Below are 15,495 nucleotides of genomic sequence, written 5' to 3'. Positions count from 1 at the left end.
AGTGAATAGCTGCATTCTTGCAAACAAGACCTGATCAACAAAATCAACACTTCACAATTGTAGAGGGGAAGGCAGTTGTTTGAACCAGCCCTTACATAGAAGGGTCTCTGGAAAACAAGTGAAGAAGTTTATTGAGGAGTGGTAGGCTCTTAACTGGGATTGAACAGAGAGATGCAGTAATAGCCTGCTGGATTAGGGTGGACATTTCACTGCCTGACAGAGTTCTTTGCCTCTCCTCACACTTTCAAAAACAAATAAGAGGGTTAAATATTCAAATGCTATTAATCTGTACCAATCACCTTTTGCATTGTTGCAGAACCCAGCCTAGAATCTTGTTTATTGGGTGCAATTTTTTTAAATTTTTTAATACCTATATTATGGCAACTGTGAAATAGCCCTACCAAAGCAAGATACCACCATTGGTTCCTCCTTTCTTCAGCATACAAACTGTAGCATCTTGACATTATGTTTCCCCCTTTTTCCTGGAAAAGTTCAAAGCACAACCCGGTAACTAAATTCACCCCTGTTCATTTGCTTTCTTTCTACAGATTACAAGCAGGACACGATCTTTGCCTACTCAGATACGTGCTCAGACAGCAGGAGGCCCAGAACACCAGGCACCATGACGCTGGCAGGTATGGAAACGCGAGTGTTCTTGCTGCTTGGCCAGTTAGCAGGTCCATGCAGAAGATAAGAAGACCCTTGTCTTGGATCAGTCCAAAAGGCCAGCATCTTCCTTCCCACATTGCACAACCAATGGTGAAATGCTTCCACCAAGCCCATGACTAAAACATGGGATTATAGCACCCCTGCTGCTCTTTGCCCCTTGGGACAGATGGGTCAGAAGGCGGGGAGACCATCAGAAGGTGCCACCAGAGCTAATGACAGGCAGAGCTGGCTTGTCTTAGTTTTGTCCCCATCCAGGGACAGCTGCCCTGCTACTGCCCCCACCCACGCCTCCCTTACCTAGGTTGTGCTGTAGCACCCATGAAGTGGCAATGGTTTTTGGAGAGATCTCCCAGAGGCATAGCTGCCAACTTTCCCCTTTTCTTGCGAGGAATCCTATTCGGAATAAGGGAATTTCCCTTTAAAAAGGGGAAACGTTGACAGCTATGCACAGAGAGCATGAGATAATCCAATATTTTGGTAAGATCTTGCAGAATGTGTGAGATTTCAGCAAGATCTCACAAGATCTCATCTGAAAGCACCACCACCTCTCTGCCAACGGAAGAGTGTCAACTTCCAATGGGCAGCGGCACTGCCTCATGGCTTTCCGCCACCTGAGGCAGCTTTCTCAGTCCACCTTATGGGTGTGACGGCCCTGTCCCCGTTCTCCTCCCTGCTGAGTTCTACAAGGGAAGCAGCGAGATGAGGAGGAGGAGGAAGAGGCCACGCAGTTGTATGGATGGGAGCCTGTTTAGTGATGGACTTTGACCTTTCCTGACAAAGTGTTTTCCCCCTCCCTGCAGCCTACAAAGAAAAAATGAAGGAGCTCCCTTTAGTGTCTCTCTTCTGTTCCTGCTTCCTCTCAGACCCCTTAAACAAACCATCTTATAAATACGAAGGTAAGTGAGGCAACCAACCCATTAACTCCCAGACGCGTGTGGGTTTGGGGCTGCTGCTCTATGTGTCCCATTTGCTCAGCTCCTTCTGCCCATGATGTTTTCCACAAATGGTGGATGGCACCGCTCCCTCCTGCCTCCCTTTCCCATGGGCTCTGAGAAGGCTTGAAGGTAATATATTATATATGATGATATATTATGAATCTAAGACATGCATTATGCATTCTTATTCTCTAGACAATGCCAGCAGAACATGCCCACACCCTGCGAGTAACACAGGAGAGGCTCCACTTCTTTTCTTTTATAAAAATTACGTTTTTATAAAACGGAGTTTCTGAAAAATTGAATTGTTTTGACATTTACATGTCACTTAGGTTTAAGCTGCTCTGTAGTTGAGATGGTCCCAAGTGATCAAAGCAGCCAGGCATCCACTACCAACCCTGGTCTTGTGAGGAATGTAATCTAGGTTAGTGGTTCAGGTCTGACAACAGCTGGACGCTCCTTGTGCCTGCTCCTGGCAAGGAGAGAAACTGTGGGAATGTTCAGGGATGCAGGAGAGGATATATTGTCTGATTATATCCTTTTCCAACTTGTGTTAACAAGTTCCACAATTTAGCAGAGTACCATTCCCCTTTTTTAAACTCACAGCAGATGCATTTGCTCAGGCTCGCTAAAGCCTCTAGAATAACTGTTCTGGTATTTCCCCCTCATTCTCTCATAAAAGATAAGACACGACACAGTCTTCTACAAAAGTATAAAAAGGTTTACTCACATATCATTCTGTTCACAATAGGATCCCAGAAGGCAGACTTAGCTTAGAAAAGTAACATACACCTGGAAACTATCTCATAAGGAGACAGTTCCTTTGTCCTCTCTTGGCTGGAAGATGCCAAGAGGGCATCTTTGGCTAAGTAGATGTTGCTTCTTTGATGCATGTAGTCAAAGAGAGGGAGATGGCTGCCCTGCCCTGTGCTTTTGTCATTACCTGCACAGGTGAGGCCACGCCCACCTCTAGTCATATGCAGAGGAAGTCTGTCCCAGCCCAGAAGGAAACGGGAAGTTTACCCGCTGGCTGGACAAACATTCCTCCCCATGTGTAAACATGTTCATTCTAGGAATGTTGTACTTGACTGCTTTTGTGCTTCACATCCCACAGAAACGTCATGGTCCATTCCCTCTCCAAACATCTATTTCATGTTTATTTAGCGACCCCAGAGAAAGAAGCAGCTGGAGCATAGCCTTTTCCTGTAGTGAACTGCCCTGGGATCTTCAGGTGAAGGGCGGAATATAAATAATAAGAATAGGCTCCCCAGATGCTGAGGAGAGGCTCTTTCTTTGTTCTTGTGGGGTTCATGCTTTCTACTCTGAAGTCTGGAAGCCTTTCCCAAACTTGCTTGTTTGGTGAAGATCTCCTCCATGTCTGTGAAGTTGTTGAGGGTTCTTGGAACATGATCCATAGCACACAATCTATTATCACAGGACAGAACTCATGTTTGTAGCAGCCTGGTTGCAGGGGCGGACTTTGTTCTTTCATATTTCAGTGGCGCTCTGTGTAAGCCCAAAATTTGGCACCTCTTGCTTCTCAACATCTGTTCTGATCAATTCACTATGTCATAGTTGTGATGCCCTGCAGCGCACCCTTGGCTCAGCTCCCAGTGCAGGGCAACCGGTCACACTGCCCTCCTCTGCTGATTGGAATCAGGTCCAATGTGGGGACTGGATTATATCACCAGATGTCTGGTGGGTGTTTGGCAACCAGGGAAGCTCCCAAATTCAGTTCTCAGTGGCATATCCAGGTGGTGCTGGGGAGACTTTCTGTCTGGAACACTGGAGAGCTGCTGCCAGTCAGTGCTAAGCTCAATGGACCAGTTGTCTGACTCTGAATAAGACCCTTTCCTGTGCTTTCTCTAGCTGGATGCCCTGAGATATCCCCAGCATAATTCCCTCCATTAACACATTTTCTCTTTAGCATGATTACATCCCAGCCTCTCCCTCCCTCTTCTCTTCCAGTAGACACCGTAGACCTCACTTGGTGCGTCATTTCTGACATGGAGGTCATCGAGCTCAACAAGCGCACCTCCGGCCAGTCCTTTGAGGTCATCCTGAAGCCACCCTCCTTTGAAGGGATCCCAGAATTCAATGCCTCTCTGCCCCGGCGGCGAGACCCCTCCCTGGAAGAGATCCAGAAAAAGCTGGAAGCGGCTGAGGAGAGACGCAAGGTGAGACCCTTCTTCAGCACCCAGCTGGCAAACATGGCAGGCCTTTCAGGGGGCGGGACATGGTTTGGTCATACAGGGGACTGGGTAGGGAACTTGCCTTCTCTCCCCCATGTGCCAGGAAAAGGGCAACTGGAGTGGTTCAAATGTCACATCAGGTCAGTTGCATCCTTCCAGCATTTTCATTGGTGAACAGTTTATGAGTCTGCTCTCAACATCTGCAAGCAGACCCATTAAGCTGGTTCATGACTAACCACCTTCTCCTTTTCCATTACCTCTCTGGGTCAAGGCTACGGGCCCTTATTAAAAAGCACAAATGAAAATTCAGGGAAGAATCTTGAGCCCCCTAGAACCCCACTGCTTTTGTGGCTCTAGCTTGACTCCTAAGAGAAACAAGCAGCTGCACCTGATCAATGAAACATGATGCAACGCAGGGAATGTTATAAGTTGCTGGAGTTTATTTCTCAAGGGTAGGTACAGACAGGGCCATCAAGTGTATTCACGGCCTTCTGCAGGCACATTCCTTTGGTCAGTGTATGCACACTGCCATCTTCATAGAATCTCAGCTAAATCATATATGATAGATGGGCATCCAACCTCTGCTGTAAGACCTCCTATGAAGGAGACTCCACCACCTTCACAGTCATACTGTTCTTTTGGTTTTGTAATGTAGTCATAAAGTTTCTGCCTTGGTGCAAGGGAAGGGAGCCTCTGGGCCTACACAGAGTGCAATGTAACTAAGGGAGCCTATGCTAACAAACCTCTGGTAATAAACTCACAAAGGGGGATTTAAAAGCAGTGTGGTGGCCATTGAAAGGGGAGGGAACAAAGAAACAAATGTTTGTTAGCGACAGAGGACTTGCCCTCTCTGTGCCCAATTTTTTATTATTATTATTATTATTATTATTATTATTATTATTATTATTATTATTATTATTATACCCTGCCCTTCTGGCTGGGTTTCCACAGCCACTCTGGGTGGCTTACAGTACATACAAAAACATACAGTGGTACCTTGGGTTACATATGCTTCAGGTTACTTACGCTTCAGGTTACCACTGTAACACTGGTCCTGAAAGACCTACATTTGCTCCCAGTACATTTCCGAGCACAATTCAAAGTGTTGGTGCTGACCTTTAAAGCCCTAAACGGCCTCGGTCCTGTATAACTGAAGGAACATCTCCACCCCCATCGTTCAGCCCGGACATTGAGGTCCAGCACCAAGGGCCTTTTGGCGGTTCCCTCACTGCAAGAAGTGAGGTTACAGAGAACCAGGCAAAGGGCCTTCTCGGTGGTGGCACCTGCCCGCCCTATGGAACGCCCTCCCATCAGATGTCAAGGAGATAAAGAACGGCACAACTTTTAGAAGACAATTGAAGGCAGCCCTGTGTCTGGAAGTTTTTAATGTTTGACATTTAGTACAGTGGTGCCTCGGGTTAAGTACTTAATTTGTTTCGGAGGTCCATTCTTAACCTGAAACTGTTATTAATCTGAAGCACCACTTTACCTAATGGGGCCTCCCGCTGCTGCCACGCCACCAGAGCATAATTTCTGTTCTCATCCTGAAGCAAAGTTCTTAACCCGAGGTACTATTTCTGGGTTAGCGGAGTCTGTAACCTGAAGCGTATGTAACCTGAAGTGTATGTAACCCGAGGTACCACTGTATATGGTCTCGGCAACCACTCCCTGTCACTAGTCTAGCTGCCGCACTCTGGATTAGTTGTAGTTTCCAGGTCACCTTCAAAGGGAGCCCCATGTAAAGTGCATTGCAGTAGCCCAAGCAGGAGATAACTAGAGCATGCACCACTCTGGCGAGGCAGTCTGGGGGCAGGGAGGGTCTCAGCCTTGCTCATGCTGCCTGCATAGCATGCAGGTAAAGACACCTGCAAAGTGCGGTATGCAAAAGTGCTTTAAGAAGCTTCCCAACTGGGGTGCTTCAAAGGATGAGGCTGACGTCAGACCCAGAAAAATCAGTTCTCCAAAACGCTGCCAGAGCATTTTGAGGTCAAAAAGGCATTGTGTGTTGATGATACCAGGAAGGCTCCCGTAATGAGGAAATGTGTGTGGTTTGCCAGCCAGTGAATTATTGATCAGCTATTAGGTGGCATCTCTCTGTCTCCCTGCCTGACCTTGGCAGATACTCAAGAATGGGCCTTGCCAGCCACAACAGCCGGATGTCAGAGATGAATGAATTCCTGTCCATGGCTCAGTTTCCTTCTAGTCAGAGTAACCAGATCCAGCATTAACCCCTTTCCTGTTCCATATGTGTGGGAAGTGGTAGCTGCCCACTGCTTCCTGTCTGGAAAGAGTTTCAGCAGTGCTGAGGAGCTCGCTTCCTATAATCCCACCCACAGGGCTGAACACACTTGGATGCAAATGCACTTTGATAACCACTCAGCAATCTTACCCAGATTTTTAACCCTTTTGAACTATTGATGGCTGCTAGCCACATTGGCTCTGCTCTGCCTCCATAGTCAAAGGCAGCAGTGCTACTGAATATCCAAGTTGCTGGGAGCCACAGGAGGGGAGAGGGGTCTTGTGTTCAAATCCTGCCTGTGGGCTTCCCACGTGCATTTGGTCGGCCAGGTGGCTGGACTAGATGGGCCATTGGCCTGATCCAACAGACCTTTCCTATTTGATATGGGGGAGCCATTCTGAAATGTATAGGACTCCATGCAGGGGAAAGAGATGACAACAAAAGAGCAGGAAGGCTGTAATGCAGATTCCCCCTTCCGCAGCCCTCAATCAGTTAAGAAGCAAGACGCAAGCAGAATTAGAACTTTAATTCTTTCCCCCCTGCCCCTCACATGCACAGTAAGCACCGGGGAGAGGCTTAGAAGCATCTTTGACATGTGGGAAACTGGGAAGATCCATACTCCATATGGATTCATTCCTCCATATGAGGAACGGCTGAGGGAGCTGGGCATGTTTAGCCTGGAGAAGAGGAGGTTAAGGGGTGATATGATAGCCATGTTCAAATATATAAAAGGATGTCACATAGAGGAGGGAGAAAGGTTGTTTTCTGCTGCTCCAGAGAAGCGGACACGGAGCAATGGATCCAAACTACAAGAAAGAAGATTCCACCTAAACATGAGGAAGAACTTCCTGACAGTAAGAGCTGTTTGACAGTGGAATTTGCTGCCCAGGAGTGTGGTGGAGTCTCCTCCTTTGGAGGTCTTTAAGCAGAGGCTTGACAACCATATGTCAGGAGTGCTCTGATGCTGTTTCCTGCTTGGCAGGGGGTTGGACTCGATGGCCCTTGTGGTCTCTTCCAACTCTAGGATTCTATGATTCTATACTCGCCTCCCAACAGTGGGAATTGTGTCAAAGAATGACTGGTCCTTGATGCCTTGTCTTGCTTTGTGAGTTTAGTACCAGGAAGCAGAGCTGCTGAAGCACCTGGCGGGGAAGCGAGAGCACGAGAGAGAGGTCATCCAGAAAGCCATCGAGGAGAACAACAACTTCATCAAGACGGCCAAGGAGAGGCTGATGCAGAAGATGGAGTCCAACAAGGAGAACCGGGAGGCACATCTAGCTGCTATGTTGGAACGCTTGCAGGAGAAGGTGAGAGGAGGGGCCAGCTGCAAGAAAAAGAGCTGCGGGAGGTGTGGGTTGGGCTACATCAGAGAGATTTGCAGGATGGAGGCAGCACTGTTTCTGAATTCCAGTACCTGGAAACTTCAGGAGGGAAGAGGACTCTTGAACTCGGGTCCTGCCTCCTGGTTTCCACAGGCATCTAGTTGGCAACGATGAGAAGAGGATGTTGAACTAGGTGGGCAATTCTTGCACTAAAACGGTCTATTGGATACCACCCTGATTCAGCGGATTTCAACCTGTGGGTCCCCAGATGTTGTTGGACTACAACTCCCATCATCCCTGAGCTCTGGCCTTTCTAGCTAGGGATGATGGGAGTTGTAGTCCAACAACATGTGGGGACCCACAGGTTGAGAACCGCTGCAATATCAGAACAATTTTTAAAATACTTACACAGTACAATTGCATTGGAATCAGAGTTTTGGTTCCAAGGGTTGTGCATCCAGCATTCCCAGAGTCTGAACACTGAGTGGTTCTTGCCCAGCAGGGAAAGGAGAGAGTCTCAGCTTTTTTCACGTGGGGCAACCCAAACAGATCTGGCACGGAAAGAGTTTTTAAGCTTTCTGCAAGGCCATCTCTGTACACTGGATCTAGAAGCCTAGGGATGCTCACACAAGAGCTCGTGGGAGCTCAGATGGCGCTGCGAGATCTTGCAAGAGCATCCCAGAACGGGTATGCTGAGCCAAACTTGCTTCCTCCAAGCAAGGCGGAGAGCTTAAACGGAGAGTGTATCAACTTATGGTCTGTGTGTGTGGTTTGGGAGCTGCACGGTCAGGGGAAAACCAATGCTGTCCAGGGTTGTAAAGACTGCGGAGAGAATAATTGGGTGCACTCTTCCCACCTTGGATCAAATCTACGTTTCCAAGTGCCATAAGAAAGCTGCAGAGATAGCGCAGGATAGTGCGCACCCCAGAAATGTTCTCTTTCAGCTTCACACACAGACCATGAGAGCCAGTGTGGTGTAGTGGTTAAGAGTGGTAGTCACGTAATCTGGGGAACCGGGTTCGCTTCCCTGCTCCTCCACATGCAGCTGCTGGGTGACCTTGGGCCAGTCACACTTCTCTGAAGTCTCTCAGCCCCACTCACCTCACAGAGTGTTTGTTGTGGGGGAGGAAGGGAAAGGAGAATGTTAGCCGCTTTGAGACTCCTGAAGGGGAGTGAAAGGCGGGATATCAAATCCAAACTCTTCTTCTTCTGCTGCCTTCTGGAAGAAGGTACAGGGTTATAAAGACTAGGACTAGCCGCCTGAGAAACAGTTTCTATCCAAATGTGATTTGGGTTTTAAACGCCGTGTAAGGAGTCTCTATGGGAGTATATTGCATTTAAAAATGGGGTATCAGAGTTTTTAGGAAGCTAACCAGGTTGGGATAGCTGGGATAGCAGGCTTGTTGGGTTGTGAATGTCTTATGTAGATTTTTCAATTTCGTTGTTCTGTATGGGACAATGACAATAAAGATTATCGTATCGTAAAAGCTCTTTATGCGCTGAGTAACCCAAAGCAGACCTGGTGCGAACAAACCTTTAATTCTCTCTGCCTCGCTCGCATTTAACTCGTGCAATTTCAACCCCCTTCAACTGCTTATGCTTGAAATTGTGCAAGTTAAAAGCGTGCCGGATATGATCATAATGCCTCTGTCTACACCCTCCTCTGTAAATATGTTTAACCCAGTTTGGAAGCCACCTGAGCAAGTGACCATCCCCTCACCTTGGCGGTGTCTCCACAGGACAAGCACGCTGAGGAGGTCCGGAAGAACAAGGAGCTGAAGGAAGAAGCCTCGAGGTAAAGGAGCCCCACTCCCCGCTGGGGCGGGCACATGACACTTTGGACTGACAGCTCCAAAAGAAGAAGAAGAAGATGATGATTGTGATGATGGCAGGCGGCTGACGTGGCAGTGGTGGTGGCGATGGTGGCAGCGGCAGCTGCCTCCAAGTGCAACGTGTTGACTGACGGATGGGGACTGTCCTCTGCTTTCGTTGTTTGTGAATGTGAAGAATTGGTTGGTGACAGCATCTCGTGTGTTTGAGGGAGGGAGGGGGAACCGCAAGGGGAAGAAAGAGCTGGGAGGAAGAGCTGGGTGTATTTGGGGGTGGGTGGGAGGGAAGGGGGTGGGCATGGATGACTGGAGACACACACCCCACAAAAATATATATAATGGCGCGGATGTTCTGTCATTGTCCCGCACTTGCAGTGTCCAATATGGAACCCAACTGATGGAGGGGGGTGGTCAAAATGGCAGACTCGTATAAGGGGGGTGTCGAGGCAGGGTTGTGGGTGGGGTGGGGGTGAAGAGGAAAGAGATGTAGACTCTGGTGACGCAGGCCGCTGAGAGCAAGCAGAGGGAGCGGAGTCACCTCTGGGGTGGGTGTTTCTTGTGTGTCTTGCCATTAATGTCGGTCACCACTGTGGAACGAAACATCCCCATTTCTGAGTTTCCTGCATAATCCTTCGTCCCTGTCGCTTAACTCCCAGGTGTTTCAAGCCTGATGCCATTTAACTGGAGGGACTGAAGAAATGAGCCTGTGCTGCCAATTCTCACAGTAGACCAGTATAAAGTAAGCAGCACATGCGCGGCACACAAAACACTATAAAAACCATTCTATGTTCTAAAACTTATATTAATAATCCAAAAATTGAGAGAGCTATGTACAAGATCTACTACAGAAGCCACAAACAGAAAACGTATTCAAATTGTGTCCAAAAGGAAGATGCAGTCTTTAAATGTTCCTTTAGCCAGGCTCCTGTAGAGATCAAGAGGATAAGTTTGATCAAACGAACTGTTGGTGATCTTGTACATAGCTCTCTCAATTTTTGGATTATTAATATAAGATTTAGAACGTAGAGTGGTTTTTTAGTGTTTTGTGTGCCCCTCATGTGCCGCTTACTTTATACTGGTCGTTTAACTGGAGGTGGCTGTGGTTTTCAATGCACAGACCTTTGTTTTTAAATAATAATTTTCTAAAAAATATTTTGCCAGAGATTCGCCGTTGTCAGATACAGGCAAAGTTCCCTTGTACCTTCCTGCCCTCCTTGAAATCTGAGCGGATGAGAGGAAACTTCCTAATTGCCATATGAGTCCAGAAATTCTTGCAAGGTCACAGTCAAGCTGGGAATTCTTGAGGCATACAGTTTGATGCCCTGCTCCTTGGGATGGTGGTGTGAAACTGCTCTGGGCGAAGGGTGAGGCATCACACTTTATGATGACTAAAAATACAATTAAGACCACCTGATTTGGATGGGACGCCTTCAAGAGAGAGATCAGGTCACCTCCTGGAGAAAGGACAAAAACGATGGGAGCAAAAATAGAGAGAGAAGTTGGTTTATAGGGGCCCTCCAACTTTGGAAGATAAAACCAGCAGAGCTGGTATTAAAGGCAGATAAGAATTTTGGGGTGTGGAGAAAGACATGCTTAAGCAAATCCTGCAAGTTAAAAATCCCTTGTAAATTCAGGCTGATATCCTCTCTCCAATTGCAGTTCCCTTCCCAGTTAAGAGAGCTGTTTGGTTTAAAGATTTTAAGGGGGGCACGGGGCAGCTGGAATGGATTTGGCCTGGTTATTTCCTTTAGAAATTGTCTTCAAGACAGGGTTAAATTGCCCGCAAATGCATGTTGTTGTTGTTGTTGTTGTTGTTGTTGTTGTTTTAAATTGTGACACACTGTTTTGATTGTAGAAAATCAGCTCTGGGAAGGGATGATTTAGAGCCAAGAAATGGTGAGGGTTTGTGTGTGTGTGTGTGCTTGTGTGTGTGCTTGTGTGTTCTGTGTTTAACCCTTTCACTGCTTACCATTTCCCGCTCCAAACTGTCCCTGCACTGTCTCCCCTTTTCCCATCCTCCATGAGGTTTCCAATGTCTGTCCACCAGCAAACCAGAGGGTGTCAGGATGCAACATTTGGAGGGTGTGCAGCCGTCATACACTCTCCAAGAGTGGCACGCTGTCATCTTCTGAAATGTGGCTAGGGGTTCTGAAGCACGCAACCTGTTGGATTGCAGGCTGCGTAGGTCCACCCCCAGACGTCTGCACACCTTGGGTGCTTTTGCTGTTGAGCCAGTCCTGTTCACACAGGTCCCCTTTTTTTTGCCAATTTTGCTCAGCTGAGATGAACAGTTACAGGCCAGCAAAACTGACTGTGGCTGCTTTTCTGTTCTGGGGTGTTCATTGCAAGTTGCTTGGGGATGGCAACACACCTTGCAGTGCTCTGGCTCAAGTGTGTCTGCATGCATGCGCAGAGTGCACTTTCCCATCGTCCCTTGATGGAGACTGAAGCAGAGTACCTCCAAATGACAAGGAGGATTCCAAAATACAAAACAGATTTTACAAACTTAAGGCGTGGTAGGAATTTGCAAGCTTCTGAGCACCACACATTTCTTCATCTGCCAAAGCCAGGGCCACCTTGCTTGATCCAGGAGGCAAATAGGGTTTCTTTGTCTGCCAGCATCACTCCCATACCATATGCAGAAACCATGTTTGCCTCATGCTACTTGTTCGCACCTCGATATTGAATACATGTTAAACCTAAGCAGTGTGAGGGGACCCCAGCTTAGCTTGCTTTAGCCTGGAAGGGAGAAGATGGAGAGCTGACATTAAGAGCCATCTTCCAGTATCTGAAAAGCTGTCATGTGGAAGAGGGAGAAAGTTTGTTTTCTGCTGCTCTGCAGGGAAGGGGCGCGGAACCAGGGGATTCAAATCACAAGGAAGGAAACTCCCACTAACTCTTAGGAAGAACTTTATGGTGGTAAGAGCTGGTCGGCAGTGGACTCTCCTTCACCAAAGGTTTTTAAAGGGAGGTTGGATGGCCATCTGTCGGGGATGCTTTCACTGCAAATTCTGGGTTTCAGGGGGTTGGACTAAATGACCTTTGGGTATACCTTCCGTCTCTGCAGTTCTGTGATTCTATGAAACGGCAGAATCCCTGGGTGCCTCTCAAGAAAGCAGAAAGAAGGCTAAGCAAGCAAAGCAGGGCTGGGGGAACAAAAGGACAGGGGTCTCTTTTGGCAAGCAGAAAGAGAAGAGAGGAATTTCAGGAGGTTTCTAACTTCTTGCTGCAAAGCTCTATCCTGTATTGATCGCAAAACTCCGCTGGGGCCCTTGGCTCCCCGACATCCGGATGAGGTATTTAGGCTATTGATTAAATAAGGAGGGGCAGAGTGAGAATGGCATCTCTGGGGATTGCTATGAGGAGAGCCATCCATCACCTGGAAACATTGATCCAAGAGCAGAGGGGGAAGGGAAAGAACTCTTTGAAGCAGTTCCGGTTGTGGCAACAGCCTGTCCTCAACTTTTGTACACAATGGATGTAAATAAAACTGTTGGCATTTCTTTCTGAACATTTGGGCAAAGAGTTTGTTTTCCTGAGTGGTGGTGTTATTATATCTGTTTATATCCCGCCAGACCAGGACTCAAGGCGGATTATTCAAATTAAAAGAAGGCAGATAAAATACAGAAAGCTTACACACACACACACACACACACACACACGAGATAATCATTAAAAAAGAGACTGTACTAGAATATTTTAAAAGGCTGTTAGTAAATTCAGCAAAAACTATTAAAAGCCCCTTTAAAAACAACAACAACAAACCAGTCAGCTCCCAAAGGTCTGGCGGAATAAAACTGTCTTCACCTGCTGGTAGAATGACAGCAAGAAGGGAGCCAGTCCATTATCACTAGGAATGGAAAGCACACACATGTATTTGAGGGGGACAAATTCTTTTTTGGGGGGTTACTTTAGTGGGGTTGGGATTTAAATGTAAATTCTGTGTTGATATTTAAAGCACACCCCGCTTTTCCAGCTCGTGTGAGTTGCCCACTGCAGCTTCCATTTGCACTTGAAGAGCAATCAAAGCTTTCCTTAAAAAGCAAATAAAATGCAACAGACAAGGTAAGGTTATTTACCAAAGCAGAGCAAGAGACTAGGCAGCGGGAGGCAAAGATGTGTCAGAACCAACAAGCATTTTCAAATGCAAGATTTCAAACCCCGCTAGCTCTCACCTCCTCTATGAATTTGTCTCACCCACTTTTAATGACATCCATCCTCTGGGAGTGAGCGCCATGATTTAACAGTGGTGTCGAACAAGGTAGCTGCTGTCATTTAAGATGTATCACTACATAGCCAGGACATTATTATGTCCAAGCTGGGCAGGAGAAGAAAGGGAGATTTTGGTTCTCAGCTGGGAAAAAGGCTGTTGTATTTATAGGGACTGTGAATGACAACATTTGCTTAGCCAGTGAACAATGGAACATGTGGAAGGGAAAGGAGGAGCCAAGCATTCCTCCTGGAGTCACGGTCTCTGAGCTTAGAATTCCAACCATGGAAACAGCCCTGCAGACTTTTCCCCCTGAAAACCAATGTGGAAAAAGAAACCCCAATGCTCAATCGTTACACAGTCCAAATATTTTTTTCAGGAAAAAGCCCCACTTCGCCCAAATCACTAAAAGTGGAGAGTGTTTGGCCAAACCCTAGAGATCCATTTCAATATGGCTGTCCATGGACTGTGCATCTCTTCCTGCTGTGTACCAAGGGGATTAAAATATATTGTTAAAATTAGAACAGGGAATTGCAAAGGCAAAGAAAAGCAAAGAGGAAACCAGTTCACAGTGCCAACATCCCAACACCCCTGAGCCAACAGAGGAAAGGACCAGAGCTCAGCTTAGAACACAGAAGGTCCGAGATTTGATCCTCAGCATCTTCAGGGAGGGCCGTGAGAATCCCTGCTTGAAACCCTGGAAACATCACTGGCAGTCAGCATGGGAAGTACTAAGAGACATGGACCTCAAGTCAGCTTCCTATGCTCCTATCAGTGGCGTAGCGTGGGTTGTCAGCACCCGGGGCAAGGCAAGTAATTTGTGCCCCCTAACCCATGGATTTTAGTAGGGGCAGAGAGCTGCGAGTGCGAGCGTGCCCCCCAGATGTTGCGTCCGGTGCGGCGGCCCCCTCTGCAACCCCCACGCTACGCCACTGGCTCCTATGCTAGAGTTTTGCAATGCCCCTGCAAGAACGTTGGATACCGGTATTTGTTGCTCAGCCGCAGGGATGAACACATCTGTCAATTTAGGTCCCTCTTAGTTTTCCGGTTTTCCAGTCTTTCAGTTCAGAACTCTCCATTTCTGCATCAGTTTGCGATTATTATTTTCTAAAAGGCCCTCATGAAAATTCATTGTATATAACTTCCCCTGACACATGTATTTCCATACGCAATTTACTCTAACAAGGTATACGTACATATGTTGCTTTCACTAACATAAGCATACTTCCCAGCTAAGAAATGCATCTTGGTACAGTCATACCTCGGGTTGCGAATACTGTGGGTTGCACATTTTCGGTTTACGGACCGTGCTGAAACCGGAAGTACTGGAATGCGTTACTTCCGGGTTTCGGCGCTTGCGCATGCGCAGAAGTGCTGAATCGCATCACGCATGTGCGCAGGCGTGGTGCTGCAGGTTGTGAATGCTGCAGGTGCCTCCCACATGGATCACGTTCGCAACCCGAGGTTCAACTGTACACTTGAATCGGTTGGAGAATAGCAATGCAAAATTCAGAGAAGTGTGGATTTTGAAAGATAGCTGTGTTTTGGTCCACCGAGGCTGAATCGGGCAGGTTCACATGAACACCTGAGTTCACATTAACACTTGAACCAAGTTGAATTCCCCGTCCCCCTGCTGCCCTGGTCCTGCTCAGAAGATCTCTTTTCCTCTCTGCTGCAAAACCCAAATTTGCACTGAGGGATGCTGAGCAGCAGGATGCAGTAAACAAAGCAGAAGATGCTCGGATCAAACCTGATTGGCCTAAGGCTGTTGCTGATAGCCTGGATACCTGAGGGCTTAAGCAGCAGGGAGATGGACTGGAGATGCAGGGAAGGAATGCAGTTCCATGACCAAAGAACTGGTTTTATATCTTTATAATACACACACAAACAGGGCCGGATTTAGGTGTGAAGAGGCCCTAAGCTCCTGAAGGCAATGGGGCCCTTTATATCTCCAGCTGTCCTTTGTCAACAACAAATTGTCGCTTTTTTGTGTTGAATATGTGCTATATGGTAATTTATGGACCTAATAGGTCTCTAAAGCCACTTGTACACGTTGCCCTGAAACCAGTCCATGCAGAATGTAGGCACACTTAAAAGAC

General features: G+C 47.3%; 1 protein-coding gene across 3 annotated transcripts; it reads left to right on the top strand.

Annotated features, from left to right (window-relative positions):
* The first annotated feature begins 522 nt into the window (after positions 1-522).
* On the top strand, positions 523-9,457 carry STMN4 (stathmin 4). Of its 3 annotated transcripts, none has more exons than XM_082218000.1 (5): positions 523-635; positions 1,470-1,565; positions 3,576-3,781; positions 7,151-7,342; positions 9,097-9,457. In XM_082218000.1, the coding sequence occupies exons 1-5, from the start codon at positions 623-625 to the stop codon at positions 9,154-9,156; spliced, it is 567 nt and encodes a 188-aa protein (XP_082074126.1). In that variant the 5' UTR covers positions 523-622; the 3' UTR covers positions 9,157-9,457. The 3 variants fall into 3 exon arrangements, with proteins under 3 accessions (XP_082074126.1, XP_082074125.1, XP_082074127.1); XM_082217999.1 differs by having other exon boundaries at positions 3,573-3,781; XM_082218001.1 differs by having other exon boundaries at positions 3,573-3,781; positions 9,042-9,145.
* Positions 9,458-15,495: the final 6,038 nt, after the last annotated feature.

The sequence above is a fragment of the Podarcis vaucheri genome (assembly GCF_965113315.1).
Source record: "Podarcis vaucheri genome assembly, chromosome: 3".
NCBI lineage: Eukaryota > Metazoa > Chordata > Lepidosauria > Squamata > Lacertidae > Podarcis > Podarcis vaucheri.
The sequence above is the reverse complement of the archived record's forward strand: the minus strand, read 5'-3'. Positions and strand labels throughout refer to the sequence as shown.

Coding starts and splice junctions, on each gene's coding strand:
- STMN4 (XM_082217999.1), top strand. Junction 1,566..3,572: donor ACCATCTTATAAATACGAAG/GTAAGTGAGGCA, acceptor CTTCTCTTCCAG/TAGACACCGTAGACCTCACT. Junction 7,343..9,096: donor TGGAACGCTTGCAGGAGAAG/GTGAGAGGAGGG, acceptor GTGTCTCCACAG/GACAAGCACGCTGAGGAGGT.